Raw genomic sequence first — 17,680 nt, forward strand, 5'->3', positions numbered from 1 at the left:
TACGGAATAAGTATTCCTCAAAATACAATATTCTTTTGTTGTTATTGCGTTTTGTATGGCGCTCATTGTATTCAGTCAATCTTTTCACCTGTCAACGTGTCACTCGAAATCGTTTCGTGAACACGTTCATAAAAAGCGATAAACGAAGTGAAACTCAATAACACATCGAGTCTGAAGTAGACAGCACTCAAAACCTCATTGTACTTTTCTCGAGATGTTTAGGCTCATTTCGCGGTGGAAAAAAAAACCAGTAGAAGCGAGACCAACTGTCTGTAGCCTCTTGAATGATACGCTTTAATTAGAGAAAACTCTCGAAAAAATACATCTGCGGGCGGGAGGGCTCTCGTCCTCCAGATACAGCGTTTCATTTCCAGCCGTCCCGTCCTTGCATTTCTATGGACCAACTCCGCGACTCAGCAACTCCGAGCGATTCGACCGACTGAATGAGTAATTTCCTCGGCCGTTTTTTTTTCTTCCCGCCGATTCGCACAATGAAGTTAGCAACGGTGGCATTAGCGTCGTAATTCATCCCCCAATGGAAATGGGTCCGATGACTCGCGGAAAATTTTAAAGGAAATTAATTGCAGATTATTCATTAGTGTGAAAATTTAAAGCCGAGCGGATTGAGGCGCTGCCGGAATTGGTATAAATTGCTGTCGGAACGGCTCGTCCGTCTGTTTGAATGTCATCTTTGACGGTGTTGAAAACGTCGGTTGGGATGGAAAATTCTTTGGGGCCCCGGAAGTTTAAATGGGATCCGGATGAATGGTTATGTTAATGGGGATGATGAGCTCTAGAGGCGATGTGAGGCCGTTAATATTGATGAAAGGGCGAACTCGCCCGTGTTCCGATGGTGTATGCATTCAATTCTGGCGTTTGCGGGGAAGTAGAGTATGATCGTGAAACGACACCAAATTAAAAGCGATTCAGTGTTTAATTTCTAGCGAGTCTGAAAGGTGGAAATGGTACAACCTCTTTTACCGCTCTTCCTCACATGCCAGATCATCTGGTTTTTTTCATCTTTGAACGTTATCAAATTAAGCTATCATTAACTGAATGTTACACTGAAACCTGAAATTGGAACAATCTTTCATCCTTTTGCGAATACACTCATAATATCGCGCTTATCCTTTTCGTATTTCAATTACGCAAATTATACTATCTAGTTTCGAATAATCAGGGCAACGATAACAATTTTCTTCACTTCTATTTTGTCTCTAAGAGGACATTTGAAAACTTAAAATGAATAAACATTTACAAGAAAAGGTAACCCTGTCTCTAGTAAAGTATAAAAATGAACAATAATTTGGGTTTGCTTAATAAAAAATTTTCGTAACGACATCTGTATTCAAGATGAAAATCGTTAAAGAAAAATCCAGATCCATTTTTGGTGATTCTTTCTCGATCCAAGTTACGAGGTGCTCCCTTCCTAGGGGTTTGGTGTTTCGTCCTGAGATCGCTGGTGGAGTTAAGCTATCCAGCGATCCCTGCCTAAGACACCCTCTCACAGTAAAGAGGTGACTCTGTTGCAACGCTATGACCTCTCTAAATCCGCCGGGGCAAAATCCATACCGAAAACCCATAGCGGCATCTGTGAACAGGCAGAGTCACTACATATCAATCAAAATTTCAAGTCAAATTTAATTTTTCATCAAAAAAGTACTCTCGGTAAAACTCGATAGAATGTACTGTTTTCGGAATATTTTGATTCGAAAATTCTGAAGTAATCACCGTTTCTGGTATAAAGTAATGACAAAGTTATCATAAAAAAAAATCAAGAAAAAAATCAAAATAAAGACCAAGAAGTGAGACCATAAAAATAAAAAAAATTATATTCAATAAGAGTAAGTGTTCAGATTGTCCTTAGTTTTTACAAATAGACAAATTTTTTCTTTTTCCTAAAGGATCCATTAATCCTCTGAACGGTTGAATGACGGAACGGAATGACCTATGGGATCATTAAAGTGTCGTTGACTTAGGTCTTCCATTCATTGACGTGAATTTACCTGCATAGATCTTTTTCCCACCAATCTGAATAGTCCAAACAATTGAAATCGCATGACTGAGGCGGTCAATGAATCAGAGCTTTGCTGCAGCTCGACTAATCCATCGATTCGAAAAATTTTAACTTTTTTTTAAATTCACATAATGTATACTAATGAAAAATAGTAATAATTATTCTTCTTTCTCTTTCATTTAGATCGTAAACTGTTCTTCTTCACAGCGTCTCTGTTGAAGTGGAGACCCAGCTATCCAACCATATTGTCTTTGGCCTTTCCACGTCTTTTTTTCCGATTAGTTTTCGATCTCGGACTATTCTCATGAGTCTTTCTCCTTCGGCTCTACTAACATGGTCATTACATTCTCTGCGTCGATAATGATAATAAATTATTATCTAATAACTTTATCATTACTTTATGCCAGCATCGGTTATTACCTTTTTATTTTCAAATCAAAATATTCCGAAAATGGTTCATTGTATCGAGTTTCACCAAGAGTACCTTTTTGGTGTAGGTAGAATTGAATCTTTAGATGTTAAATTCGATCAAATCCAGATAAAATTGTAGTCAAGTTTGTAACCGAATGAAATTTATTCAGAATAGTCTGAAATAAATTGTGAGAGAGGAAAATTTGAACTCTGAGAATAAGAAAGTCATCCCGAAAGTAATCACAAAGCTTTCCCTACCTTCGCTAGACTAGAAAGCAAACTGAGCGAATCTTTCACATACCACTCCAGAAAATTCAAATAACTCTCGGTCGTCAACTGCTGCGGACCCTGTTTAAGTTATCGTTATTTGTATAATGGAGGAGAACTTTGCCAAGCAAACGTGTAATCGAGTTCACATCCTCGCCGTGAAACGACTTCATTCAACGCTGCGCCAGATCCTCTCTCAGCTTCCGGTGAATGAAAGGAGAGCAACAACTCGGGCGGAATCTTTCATCCTTGAACGTCGTAAAGTCTGCAAGTCTAGACGCACCGGCCAGCCGTCATCCATAATTAACCGGAAGCCCCTGCATCACACACTATTTCATCCGGACAATCATTCTCGCAGACATGTTAAGCCACCAAGCACTTCCAACAACAAATGAGAGAGATACATTGAAGATGTACTCATTCATTGTACAAGGTGATTCATGACGACGTGCCGAAACTTCCTGGATGCACAGTTTATCGAAAACTTCACTAGGCGTTCATCAAGTCAAGTTGCTCAATATTTAAACCAACTACCTACTTGACTTGGAAATCAAGCTTTTGACAAATAAAATACTTGAAGTTGACAAGCAAAACTTTGAGACATATCAAGACTGGGTACTCAATATTAGTTATTTATGCAACAAGTGCAAAAAGTGAATGTTTATTGCAATCGGCGCGAAACACGTCCAGTGCAATAAACAATTTTTGCACGAGTTGCATACAACATTTTTTCTACATTCATGCAAAAAGCAAAAAATGATTTATTGAGGTGCGGCACTAGGTGTAGGAAAATGAAAAGCGCAACTTGAATACTTCAATATTAATATCGATTTGCATTGAAACAGGAACTAATACGTTACGAACAATTTAACTCAAACATTATTTTTACCCTCAATGTTGAAAGTGAATGAACAATTGGTGCAATTTTCAATATGAATATTTTGTAGTGAAGTACTTTTTAAATCCACTTCTTGATTTGTTACTGCTGTAAACGTACTAGTAATTGGTAACTGTTCATCGTTATTTCCTTCAGGCTGAAATATTTGTTTGTCATGATGACAGCACGTTGAAGTAGAATGACAGATGAGTGCAATAAAAACTTTATTGCACTAGTGCAATAAAGAACTTTTTTTACACTAAATATAGTTCAATAAAGTTTTGCTTTTTGCATGAATGTAGAAAAATTACTTTTTCTTTCTTCAAAGCATCATAGTAATCGGGTAGCACTAGGGACTCATCAAGCCAAGTAGGTTGATATTTAAACCAACTCCCTGACTTGAAAATCAGGCTGCTAACGAATAACATAATTGAACTTGACTTGATTTTCTAAGCTCTTCCAACAACAAATGAGAGAGATACATTGAAGATGTATTCATTCATTGTACAAGGTGATTCATGACGACGTGGCAAAACTTCCTGGATGCACAGTACGTCGAAAACTTCACCAACAACAAATGAGAGAGATTCATTGAAGATTTACTCATTCATTGTACAAGATGATTTATGACAACGTGTCAAAACTTCTTTGATGCACAGTACATCGAAAACTTCACTACGCATTCATCAAGTCGACTAGCTTGATATTTTAACCAACTACTTGACTTGGAAATCAAGATCGTGACATAGAAAATACTTGAACTTGACAAGCAAAACTTTGAGACATATTGAGACAGCATCAATACGTCTAGTACTAAGTTTTGGATTATTGGGTTCTTTTTCTTTCTTCATAGCATCATAATAATTATTTCGGGTAGCACTGAGTAGTCATCAAGTCAAGTAGCTTGATATTTCAACCAAGCCAAGTAGCTTGAAATTTCAGCCATCTAACCTGACCTGAAAGTCAAGCTCTTGACAAATAACGTACTTGAACTTGACTTGATTCTAGATATTCATTGCTTAACTTGATACCAAGCTGCTGGAAATCACTTGAAATTGATATGCAGGAGTCGCACGACATGCACGCTTCGACATAATAATCATCTTCAAGGATAGGTTAGTTTGACATAGATCTATTGAGTTTATTCAAGAAATCTCCTGTGGATCGAGCGAATGAAATGGCTTTGTGTTATGAAATAGACAAATCCCTGACAGAACCAGGTTCTGAATATATTTTAGAATGGTGGAAGACTATTTTCCAAAGCAGCTCTGACTGTTACAAAAATTCATAATATTATTAAGCGAAAAATCCATAAAATTTCTCATGTGTCTACACAAATCCTGGATGCTGAAGGTTCCTGAATAATAAGAAACTATACATTTTCATTTTGTTATGTTTTATTATGATTTTTCAAGTATTGTTGAAGATAAATACTTTAATTGACTTCACAATTATTTCACTCGAACTTAACTTTGTAACGTTACAATTGCCCATGAGGCTCTAAACAATGATTTCTAGGGGCGGTTTGGCTTATTTGGCAACATAACTCCTATCCAGGTTTTTACGAATTCAATAAAATTAAAATATACATAGATCGATCCTTTTCACTCTGAACAAATAATATTGAAATAAAAACTTAACTCAAATCGGTTTCTAATGAATTACTGTACTATCAGGATAGAACCCCTTCTGTAGATTATTTTCAGCCTTCTAAACATCAGATCTCAGCAGGAAACTATCGTACTCCAATTCCCATTCAGCGAAGTTGATTAATTAACACTAATAACGCAGATATTCTCTTAGTTAAAGGAACTAAAGTGGTCGAACGTACGTACCATTCCAACTTCTATATATCAAGGAAGTACTTCTTGATAATTTTTAATCCCAAGAGAGGTTTCTGTTGTTTCAGTCCCACGGAAGGAGCTTTGGGAAAATGAAGAACGATATTAGAATATGTCAACCTGAATTTAGTACTCCTTCTCGGATTTCTAACCAAGAAATTATTACATTCATCATAAAATAAACCTGAAAAGGAGTTTTTTTGGAATTATTTGACACAAAATGAATTTTACCAAACCTGAAATACGTTTCTACAAGATGGATGACTCTAGAAAAATACTACTGTTTCAACATTAATCAATTCGTGCTGGTGAGATTATTACTTGTTGAATGCAAATATTCACGTCAACAATTACCGAGAATCCCGATACAATTCTCGCCCATTATTATTATTATTATTATTATTATTTGAACTGGGGTCGTTTTGCTTCGGTGAGCCTTCCGGGAACTGCGACCATGCAGATCTTTTGTTCACTACCCTACTCATTCATAGAAACCCAGGGAGGTCGTCAACGACGTTAATAAAATTGACAACCTCCCTAGGGGCCTTGGCCATTACCTCTCTGGTATCCAGGACCGGCTTGCCCATGTGAATGGTTCTTAGGCCAGCCAGCTCTGGACACTTGCATATCAAGTGTTCAGAAGTTTCTACTTCCGATCCACAGAGCCTGCAAATCTCGTCTGCTGACTTACCCATACGGTACAAATGATATTTGTACCGACAGTGCCCCGTCAGCAGTCCCACCATCACCCGAAGCTCCGCTCGTGACAGCTTCAGGAGTTTTCTGGTGTAAGTAGGTGAAATCTTCACGAATTTCTTTGCCTGAGCAAGTCTAGGAGTGTTAGTCCAGTGGATTGTCCTACTGTTCAACTCCCATAGCTGGACCGCAGCTTTGTATTGGTCTTTTCCTATCCCACAGAAAGGCTCAGGTCCAGCAGGTCTTTGCCTAGATGCACTTTTTGCAAGCTCGTCCGCTCTCTCATTTCCTTCAACACCACAGTGCCCTGGTACCCATAGTAGAGTCACCTTGTTTCCTCTGGCCAGTTGCTTTATGGTGTTACGGCACTCCCAAGTCAGCAGAGACCCCTGACAACACGATTCCAGGGATCTCAGCGTGGCTTGGCTGTCCGTGGTGATGTAGATATGCGCCCCTTTGAGGTTCATTTTGAGACACTCCTGGGCGCATACATAAACAGCCATTATCTCGGCTTGTAGAATCGAGGGCTCACTTCCCAGGGCTTTAGAGATCCTCAGTCTAGGTCCATATATCCCAATGCCGGTGCCCTTCTCTGTTTTTGATCCATCTGTAAACCATATGGATGACTTTTTGTCTAGACGATTTATGAAACTTATTGCACTATGACGGTCATTTATAACCGTTTCAAAGGGCGTTTCAAAATCGTAGGTGGTTGGCATAATATCTGATGGTTTTGCGAGGAGGTTTGAATCTAGTTGATTCAGTATCCTCATATGTCCAACCCAGTTCCCAGGAAGGAGCTTTCCATTATGGGAAATCCTTATTGCTTCCAGCAGGCTACATTTCCTTACATGTAGGTGTAAGGGAGGCAAGTCTAGTATGACCTCCAGCGCTGCCGTAGGAGCTGTGCGCATAGCTCCTGTGACACCAATGCACGCCAGCCTTTGCATTTTCTGCAACCTGATGCGTGTGGTGACCTCCTCGGTTTTTGTCCACCATGCTAGAGATGCATAGGTGACAATAGGGCGTACCACCGCTGTGTATAACCACAGAATTCTCGCCCATAAATTCAATTCTTTATCTGAATTTAAACTATTATAGTAAAGGCTGAAATCTGAAACAATGTACATATCTTTCCTGAAGTCTCGATAATTATTGAAAATCCTTCAGAAAACTCTCTCTGTTTCTTTCTCTAGATACCCGCATCCGCACCCCGACAAATCGCATACGATGAATTGACAAATTACAGCGTCTTTGAAAAATCCAATTGCGTTAAATGAATTGAAGCGTGCAAAATCGATGCAACTCGATTCAAGACAAGTCAGCTTGAATATCAAGTCAAGCTGCCAATCTTTATGTACTTGATCCATACAATGAAAAGAGTAGAGGTTTCAATCCATAAACTCGAAATTACTAAATATAATGGAATTCATGAAGATTGCAGCCCCTGAACGATCTCTGAATTATGTCTGGCCTTTGCTCTCACAGTCGCCACGTGGTGAGATCAGCTCAAATCATGGACGCTATGATGCTCAGATTATTTTATAATATTGGTCAAGCAGTGACCATTGATTGCTTATTGATACTGAGGGTTATTTTTGCTAGGTTTAAAACGCGGCATTTGCTGGTATTTAGTGGTAATAACCATTTTCGACACCAAGAACCTGAAGGGTACTCAAATTCGATACACAATAGATTGGTCATTGTTGAACGAACAGGAATCAATCCATGTTGTTCACGAGGTTTAAGATCATGTGTCAGCGCAAAGACCTTTCAACCTATTAGTCCCTCGACTATGACGAATATTTCACCAGATATCAGCTTGTACTTCTAATCTAATGTTTCGATGACCGATGAACTTTTGAGTGTTATGCAGAGTCCTTCACCAAAAATTTTAAATATTACCTACATAGTTTTGGCATTTAACTGTTGCCTGTTAGTAGTTTATTGAAATTTTGCATTTCATTCAGTGTTATTTATGAGGAGACCGAAATACATTGAAAAATATCATTGATGATTCCAAAGTTCAACACGTTCCAATTGAAAATAGTAATTTACGTAACAAGTCCGGAAAATAGGGTTTGGACGAATAGACAAAATTCGCTTACGCTCGTCCTGGAAGTCTGTGAGTCCAAAAAAACCATTTTCGGGCGTGTTGCGTACAATATTTTTTCGGCAACCATGTAAAATAACACTATCGCTGCTGCTTTCAATATTTTATTGCGATTGCGATCAAAAAACATGCAAATTTTTGACAACTAATGTCATATGAACTGTCAGCCGTTATCTCGGTTGCTATGGATTCTATGATTCTTTTCCGGCCTAGTCCGGGAAGTACGTACTTTCCGAACTAGGCCGGGAAATGCTACTTTCTCAGAGAAAAAGCGTCCGGGAAGTGAGCACTTCCCGGACGGTTGCCGAAAAAATCAATTTTCATGTTTTTGGAATGTTCGAAAATCCTCAATGATATGACTTAAATATAAGAACAATATATCAATTTGATGCTTTTTGGAGTGTATATTCGAAAAATGAATTGAGAAGCGTGATGTAATAGCGAATCAATATACGAGTATTACAACCATCATATAAAAATTACATCTTATGATTTCAAACATTTTTTCAGATATTTTCCGAGCTATTGTAAAAAAAAATTAAAACTGCTTCTTCGATTTCAGATGACAAAAAATATCAAAAAGTCTCAAGAAGGGAAATTATTATTCCGTCAGATCAACCTTTGACGGACGAGCATTTCATCAGCAGTGCCCAAGGGGGAAACGCAAGAAACTCATGTTATCCCATGATAAACATAGACATGGAAAAGAAAATGTTTCACAGCCCTGGATATCCTGCCGTTACCTACCCCAATAACTTAGACTGCACTATAGTATTAACAGGTGAGTGAATATTTTGAACCACGTTAAAAATGTTCCAATGCAGAGAGAAGATACATACAGGGTGGCCACATTTGTAATGGGATTGTATTGGTAACTTTTAAACCATAAGAGTTAGAAGGTCGGTCAAATGGAGAAAAAGTTGCATGCATAGAAGCATTATCAAGCAGTTCAAACAAATCGAGATTATCAGGGCGGGTTATTGAGATATCATAAGAAAAGAAAATTATGTCATTTTGATTTTTTTTCCCACTTTATTTCAAATATTATCAAAAAATGTTACAGAAATTTTTTATTCGACAGTAAATTATCCTCAATTTGACGTAATAAGATTTCGTATCCACGTTTCGTACACTCTGGACCACCCTCAACCTCATTTTTTTCAATACGGACCTGCATATTTTATGACATTTTTCGAAATAACTTTTAACTCTGAATTCAACGATATATCACACAATGTCATTCAAAGTTGATTTTCAGGTGATTTTTACCCTTATCCAATTTTCTTTGGGTCGGATCTGTATTACCTTTATTTAGTTTAATTAACAACTTGCAATATGCAATAAATTTCGATAAGAAAATACACTTACAACTAATTGGAACATATTCTTTTATAATAATCATTTGAATATCTCAATTCATTATAATTAACCGAAAGTATCATTTAATGAAAGAAAAATCAAATGATTATTTGAAAGTAAATGAAAATTAATGAAGTAAGTGTTCGAAATGTCCACCATTTTGTAGAATGCACTTTACGGTTCTGGAACCCATACTTCTTATACATTTGCTTGTTTGGTCTCCTTGAATACCTTCCAAAACATTCTCAATTTCCTCTTGAGGTATCACTATTGTTGTATTTGTCATTTGTTTCCTTGAAACAAATTACATATTCGAACTTTATTTTGAGATCATTACGATATAATTTTTGCAAGACTTGGTATTCAAATTAAAAATCATTTTATTCGCGTCTCTTGACTATTTTATTAACAGCAGTTTTTGAAAAATTCCATTCACTGGCCACAGTTCTCGATTTTTTTTTCTGGGTTCGATTGAATTTGGGTCAGAACATTGATATCGTTAATAGACTTGCTTTTTCTTACATACACAACATTAAATTTGGATGAGGGTCAAAATCACCTGAAAATCAGCTTTGAATGACATTGTTGTATTATATATCGTTGAATTCAGCGTTAAAAGTTATTTCGAAAAATTACATAAAATATGCAGGTCCGTATTGAAAAAAATGAGGTTGAGGGTGGCCCAGAGAGTACGAAACGTTGGATACGAAATCTGATTACGTCAAATAGAGGGTAATTTACTGTAGAATTAAAAATTCGTGTAACATTTTTTGATGATATTTGAAATATAGTGGAAAAAAAAGAAAAATCAAGATGACATAATTTACTTTTCTTATGATATCTCAATAACCAGCCCTGATAATCTCGATTTGTTTGAACTGCTTGATAATGCTTCTATGCATGCAACTTTTTCTCCATTTGACCGACCTTCTAACTCTTATGGTTTAAAAGTTACCAATACAATCCCATTAAAAAAGTGGCCACCCTGTATATCGTTTAAAATTTTGATACCTAGTGATTTCTCCACATCATTTCCAATCTTGCATATGTTAACTCTCAATATTTCCATCGTATTTTTGTTGGACCGCAAAAATTTCGGGCCCAAGGAAAATCATCACCACCATCCACCTTTTGACGGGCTTGTATTACAATGATGATCAAGCTTCTAATGACTAATGACACAAACAATTCTCCTTTGAAATGTTTGATCGATTTCGTTGATAACCTCGTTTTCAAAATTTCCCCAGATTCATGTTTGAATTTCAAAAAACTGTTCTATTGTAATCTACTGACGAAATAATACTTTATTTTTTTGAAACTGCAATTTTCAATTAATTCATCATCAAATGGGATCATGCTAATTAACAATTGATTGCGCTTTCATAGCCAGTGTTTACTGAATATAGGAATTGATTGTTGGTATAACAATTAGTCTAATCATCTTGTGAATGAGGAAATAATTTAATTGAATCATGGATGTAATTTGTTGCATATGTCGACTGAAGCTATCGAGAGAATCTATTGCCTATTAAAAGCGAATAATTCAATTACCAATATTGATTACACAATTTCGATTACAACCATTTCAGAAATATAAAATACATACAGAAAATGAGGAATTCTCTCAAATAGGTGAAAAATGGATAACAAATTTGGAAGTATTGCGCAATGGATTATGTTTATTTATAATTATAATTTGAGACAATTTGGTTGCGATGATGTTAGTTTTTAGTGGAAGTAGTGGAAGTAGGAATCCTCATAATGACCTACCAACTAAAACTATTCTGCTATTTTAAGGTTTTTGACTGCTTTTACTTGTATCTCTTCCACGATCTCATTTTATTTAACCTATTTCTTTCGTTTTTGACTTTCTTCTTTTATGAATTTGAAATTTTTGTTTCGACATAGTTGATCTCTGAGTCTTTTCTGTTTAGCTTAATTCTGTTGATTTTAAATCGATTTCGTCAGTCATAATTCACGAATTTAATGCGTAATTATAAATTATTTTAATTTTCTCACATAGAATGTTTATATGTTCTTTCCAATTGAGGTTTTTGTCTCTATGGATGCCCAAAAATTCAGTTGTTTCTTGTATCAGGTATATTTCTTGACTCAAATTAATTGTTCAATTTCCTTCAATTCTTGATTGTGTTGGCTTGAAGATATGAACTTTGTTTTTTCTTTGTTGAGAAGTAAATTATTATTTTTGAACCATTCATCAGTCTTATCTAGGGTGATTTCAGATAGACTCTCTAACGTTGAGAATAGTTTTTCAACTAGAAGCAAATTTGTGTCATCGGCATAATTAACTGTATTTACTCCTTTGGGACATAGTACCATATCTGGCTCGTAGTCATTGATATATATTAGAAATAACAAGGGTCCAGCAAAACTTCCCTGTGGTATGCCTAAAATTAATTCTTCTAAATTAGATCTCACATTTTCCTCATTGACTTCCATTTCTTCCATTTGTTTTCTGAGTAGAAAATACGACTCAACCCATTCCAATGCCGGTCCTCGAATTCCATAACGTTCTAATTTTTGAAATTACTTATTTCTATCCAAACAGTCATATGCCTTGGTTAAGTCAAGAAAAATTCCCATGGATAATTCTTTGTTTCCGAAAGATTCTACTACTCTATTGAGTAATTTATACATTTCTGTTTTAATTGATTTTCCTTCAATGTATCCATGTTGGTTCTCTCTTTATATGTTACTCATCAGTAAATATTCCATTATTTGTCGGCAGTAGGCCATCTCTATAATCTTGGAAAAGCTCGGTAGAATACTTATTGGCCTATAGTTGTTATGGTCAAGGATATCACCTTTTTTATGAATTGGTTTTACGATGGCTACCTTGAGTTTTTCTGAAAAGATTCCATATTTTAGGGAGTTGTTAATGATGTGTGTCATTTGTGGCGTTATTTCTTCAGATGTTTGTTTTATAATATGGTTAGAGACTTCAATTTACCCACTTGAATGTTTATTTTTTAATAGCTTTATGATCTCTTGCTTATAGCTTATAAGCTATAGAATCATAAATATAATTAATAATAATAACTCTCTCGGAAATAACTGAATGTCAAATGCATATTCGTTTTCTGGATCCGCTCATATCTAGTTAGTGGTTTTGATTGATTCTTATCATTTTCCGATTAGATTTTCTTCACTGACATATCATTCCTTCCAGTTTTTATTAAACATGAATAGGGACAAATATACGCACTATATCATTTGAGTTGAAATATATAAGTTTGCAATCATTCCACAACCGAATTTGAAATAGAAATTGATATGTTGAAAGTAATGAAAATATAAGTGATGATATAAAGACGTAACGATACATCGGATTAAGAAAAGCCTTATTTATGCATTTGTCAATATTTCCTAGCATCTACGCACAAGTGAATTCCATATTTCGTCTTGATCATGAAAAAATTTATTGAGAATTCGAAGGTCATTTCATTCTGAATCTGCATCAAAATGCAAACTTCCAACTCAATTTTATAATTGGGGCAGTAATAGTGATAGAAACAATGGCAATGACAATGCTCCATGAATAGGATGTTATTCCGAATGAGCAAGTTGAAAACGGATATAAACTATGATATTTCTTCAACCAGTCAAATAATCAACTCAGTAAGAGCATCGTACTTCATCTCAGTTACTGTTGGCTCTATTCCCATTTATATTCTGCTTCGTTTGAACTACGCTCCTACAACAATAATAAGATCGTATCCTTTAGGAAAGAAACATTTTCCCCTGTTGTCCTTGCAAATTGCCACTTAATGTCGAGAATTATAAACACCGCAGGGAATATGGGATCTATGTTCCTAGGATATTTTACAATCTCCCCAGGAAGTAATTAGAATGGAAAATAAGACCAACAAAACAAGATCACAATGGAGTAGATTACCAACCACTTGTAACGGAATAACGAAAGCACAGAAGTAATTATTGCTTTTCACGATTGAGAGCTTTCTAGAGTTCAATATTCTCTTCGTAAGAGACGAAACGCCAGATGAAATGCAAAATGGAGGATATAGATTATACACTCAAAGGATATATAGAAATAAATTAGTGATCATAGTTAATTAGAATATATACTTCATATAGAATACTTTCTATAAATGTTCTCATTCGTTTTATCACAATTATGATATCGTATATATCGTATATAATAAAATAAAATGGCTGACAATTGGTAATGAATGAAGAAAATACAAAAAGAAAGAGAAGTATAGTTTACAAGTGTGTAATATCATACGATATTAATTATCTATCTGGTTAATGTATCGGCAAACTGCCATCAACATAAAAATTGTCAAACAGAAGATTTCCACGTTATTACGTAGGGATCATAATCGAAAGTAACCCAAGGAGAATGCATTTTCATTTATTATATTTAGCGCTGTACGTCACTCAGGCTGAAAACACAGAAGATTTTCCTAGTTGACGTGAGAATCTACTTCTTCGAGGTACCTGTGGAGGAAGTAGTTGGGTTTTTGTCCGCTGGGTGGCGCATCGCAGTAATCATACTGCTTTGCATTTGCCAGCGTTCAATAAGGTGCCTGCTATTTCGTTTGTTCGTCATCTGGGGTTGAGTTATGCGATACTGATGATCCCTAACAAGGGTGAAAGCGGTATATCGCTACTCTCCTTCGATGGCGTGCGTTCTCCTTGGGTTACTTTCGATTATGATTCCTACGTAATAACGTTGACAATGGTTATGTTGATGGCAGTTTGCCGATACATTAACCAGATAGATAATTAATATCATATGATACTACACACTTGAAAACTGTACTTCTTTTTCTTCTTGTATTTTCTACATCGTATATCCTTCTTAGGTAGCATACGTTCATAAATTTTTTTCATTCGTTACTTTGTGTCATTCTGTACATTAACTTGTTTGGAAGTGAAGGATAATGGGCATCCAATAATCGAGAAATAAAGAAATTTCCAGAATATGACTTAAAAGCTCACCTCATTTTAATTCATAGATCGAGGTGAATACCCTGAAGAATTTCTTCAAACTATTTATTATTATTATAAAAAGATACTGAGATGAGGCCATATGGCCTATAAATCTCATACTACATACATGTAGGATCTAGTTATTGTTCCCTGTAAATAATTGAGATGGTCAACCGGATGCTTGGAGACCTATTAGTTTCTCAAAGCGTCGAGGGCATGACAGTTTCAATAGATTTACAGGGAACGAATTGTGATTGTACATATAATGTAAAAAGGATGTGTTATTCTTCGAGGTGTCGAAGATATGTCATGGAGTTGTAAATCTTGAAGAGATTTACTAGAGGGTTGTGAAACTTCGAAGACAATACGGTCGTACCAGATGTGTCACATCTGTGTATCAGGTTCGAGTCCTTCGAGAATATTCGATTTCCAGGAATCCGCGAAGATCTTTGTGGGCGGTACGGCAAAGCTCTCATTGGACTAGGGGATGGCACTTTCCCTAAGGGTGTGGTCAAGCCGAGAGAAGGGAGGTCGATATTCGAGACAGGGTAAGTTCCAATCGGCGGAGAGACAGTTAAAATTAAGCCGAAGACGGGTACAGTTCGACTTAAGCCGAAGACGAGTCAAGTTCGGTCGGTCAACTTAAGACGTAAGACGAAAAGACGGTTCGCGGACTAAATTAAGATGGGTTAGAGACGAGACGACCGAAAACTTGAAGTACGACGAAGACGTGATAAACGAAGACGTTTCGAGTAATTAAAACTAGATTTAAAGACGAAATTCAGTACCGTAGTGGGAAACTTGTAATTAAGACGTAATTAGGACCTTCTCAATACTGAGTTTGTACTGTATGGAAAAAGGTAGAATATCGCAGGAAAAAAAATATACCACGATTTCAAAGACCGCAACCTATAAAAGGTGTAATAGAAACAACTAATTCATTAGCTGCAAAACAATTGAGCTGCCTATTCATAACTGGTCTGAAACCAAATACCAATCCAGAAGAACTCAAAAAATACATAATGGAAATATTCAAAATTGAAATCAAATGTGAAGCTATGAAAACAAGGAAGGACTCATATAAAAGCTCTTTCAAGTTATATGTACCAATTGAATCGAAAGAAACAATCATGGATCCTAGTAAGTGGGAAAAAGGCATTAGTTTAAACCATTTTCTCCATATAAGACGATATCTCAACGAGAATTGAATGGAAGCATAAATACGAGCATAAATATAATACATCAAAATATACAATGTGTCAGAAATAAAATTCTTGAACTGGAAATATTTATAGAATCACTTGAAGAAATCCCAGACCTTGTGTGTTTGACTGAGCACTGGCTCAGTAAGGAAGAAGAGCATTTTTTTAAAATAGAACATTATCACGTTGTGTCATGTTGCTCGAGGGTGACGTCTGTGCATGGGGGTTCATGTATTTGGTAAGGGATACTCTTCAGGATTTTGAGGATGTACCATTCATAAAAGATATGAGTGTGGAATGTGAGATTGAAATATCATGCATCATGAGTAAAATAAGAAAGCTGGTTGTCATGTCTATCTACCGAACTGGCCTGGGAAACTTATCAACCTTTATGACCACATTTGAAGAAGTACTTGATGCAGTGCATTGTAATTTTGCCAACTATGATGTGGTAGTATGTGGTGACTTCAACATTAACCTGCTGAATGATGACTGCTCAAAGGCGGAATTTCTAGACCTCTTAACATCTTTCAACTACGAACAAACAATTTTCAAGCCAACTAGAATAACAGAAACAACAAAATCTCTAATTGACAATATATTCATAAATACAACCAAATTTAGAAACAATAAAAACCTCATATCGGCCTTAACAGATCATATGGGTCAGCACATAACAGTGGAGACCGTAACACCAATAGAACAAAACGTGAAAGAGATCATTGAAAAAAGATTCTTCACAAAATAAAAGCTCCAAGATTTCTTTTATAGTCTTCAAGAGTGCACCTGGGACAACGTTATGTTGCAGATGAATCCAAATAGAGCCTATGAACATTTCTTTGATACAATGAAGTCAAGAATTAACCAAATATTTCCATTGAAAAAATGCAACCTAAAAAAAGGACTCAAAAGGATGTGGATCACTTCGGGAATAAAGAAGTCAAGTAAACATAAAAGAGATCTTTATGAAAAAATGTTGGACGGTTTAATATCACAGGAGTTCTACAAGAAATACTCAAATATATTGAAGCAAGTAGTTAGACAATCCAAAAAAAATGCAGAAATGACATTCATAGCAAATTCTGAGAATAAGACCACAGCCACTTGGACATTGATAAATAAAACAACCAAAAATGAAAGAGATAAAGACCAATCATTATTCAAGGTGTTTCCAGAAAAATCAGAGGAAGATTTATTAAACGAGATGAACGCTTTCTTTCTGAAGTCTGCTCCAAGACCTGATATGAGCAATAAGACGGACACAGAGACTGTTAGACCAATCGATAGTAGCATTTTTCTGGGGCCAGTATTGGAAGAGGAAATGCTAGGTTATATAAGGCGCTTAAAAAACAAGAAAACAGTCGGATATGATGAGATACCTGTTAACCTATTAAAAACCTGTGCATCAATACTTGTGAAACCCTTAACTCATGTAATCAATCGAATATTGCAAGGAGGTGAATATCCACAGGCACTCAAAGAAGCTCTGGTTAAACCAATTCACAAGAAGGGAAATAAGAACATCTATGACAACTATCGCCCTATATCAATATTATCTAATATCAACAAGATATTCGAGAGAATAATCTTTGATAAGGTCTTACATTTTTTTGACATAAATAACATCTTGGTTAAGCAGCAATGTGGTTTCAGGCAGGGAAAATCTACAATAAATGCAATGTATCAGGCACTAAATTCCATCATAAAATCATTGAATAAAAATCAAGTGACAGCAGCTCTTTGCCTTGATTTGACAAAAGCATTTGACAGTGTAAATCATAACATCCTACTAGAGAAAATGGAAAAATATGGAATAAGAGGAGTTGCACTAGATCTCTTCAGATCATATTTAACAAGAAGAACTCAAAGAACCACAGAGAGAGGTAAAAATGGCAAACAGGTAATATCAGATCCCTTACA

General features: G+C 35.9%; 1 protein-coding gene across 3 annotated transcripts in view; it reads left to right on the plus strand.

Moving 5' to 3' along the window:
* LOC123688782 (neuropilin and tolloid-like protein 2) overlaps window positions 1-17,680 on the plus strand; it is a 612,260-nt gene that overhangs the window by 373,258 nt on the left and 221,322 nt on the right. For all 3 annotated transcript variants that reach the window (XM_045627446.1, XM_045627447.1, XM_045627448.1), the window contains one exon: window positions 8,785-9,003. In XM_045627446.1, the coding sequence (XP_045483402.1) occupies window positions 8,785-9,003 (219 nt within the window). The remainder of the gene's footprint in view (window positions 1-8,784; window positions 9,004-17,680) is intronic.

Source organism: Harmonia axyridis, chromosome 1, assembly GCF_914767665.1.
Source record: "Harmonia axyridis chromosome 1, icHarAxyr1.1, whole genome shotgun sequence".
In the NCBI taxonomy this organism is placed as follows: domain Eukaryota; kingdom Metazoa; phylum Arthropoda; class Insecta; order Coleoptera; family Coccinellidae; genus Harmonia; species Harmonia axyridis.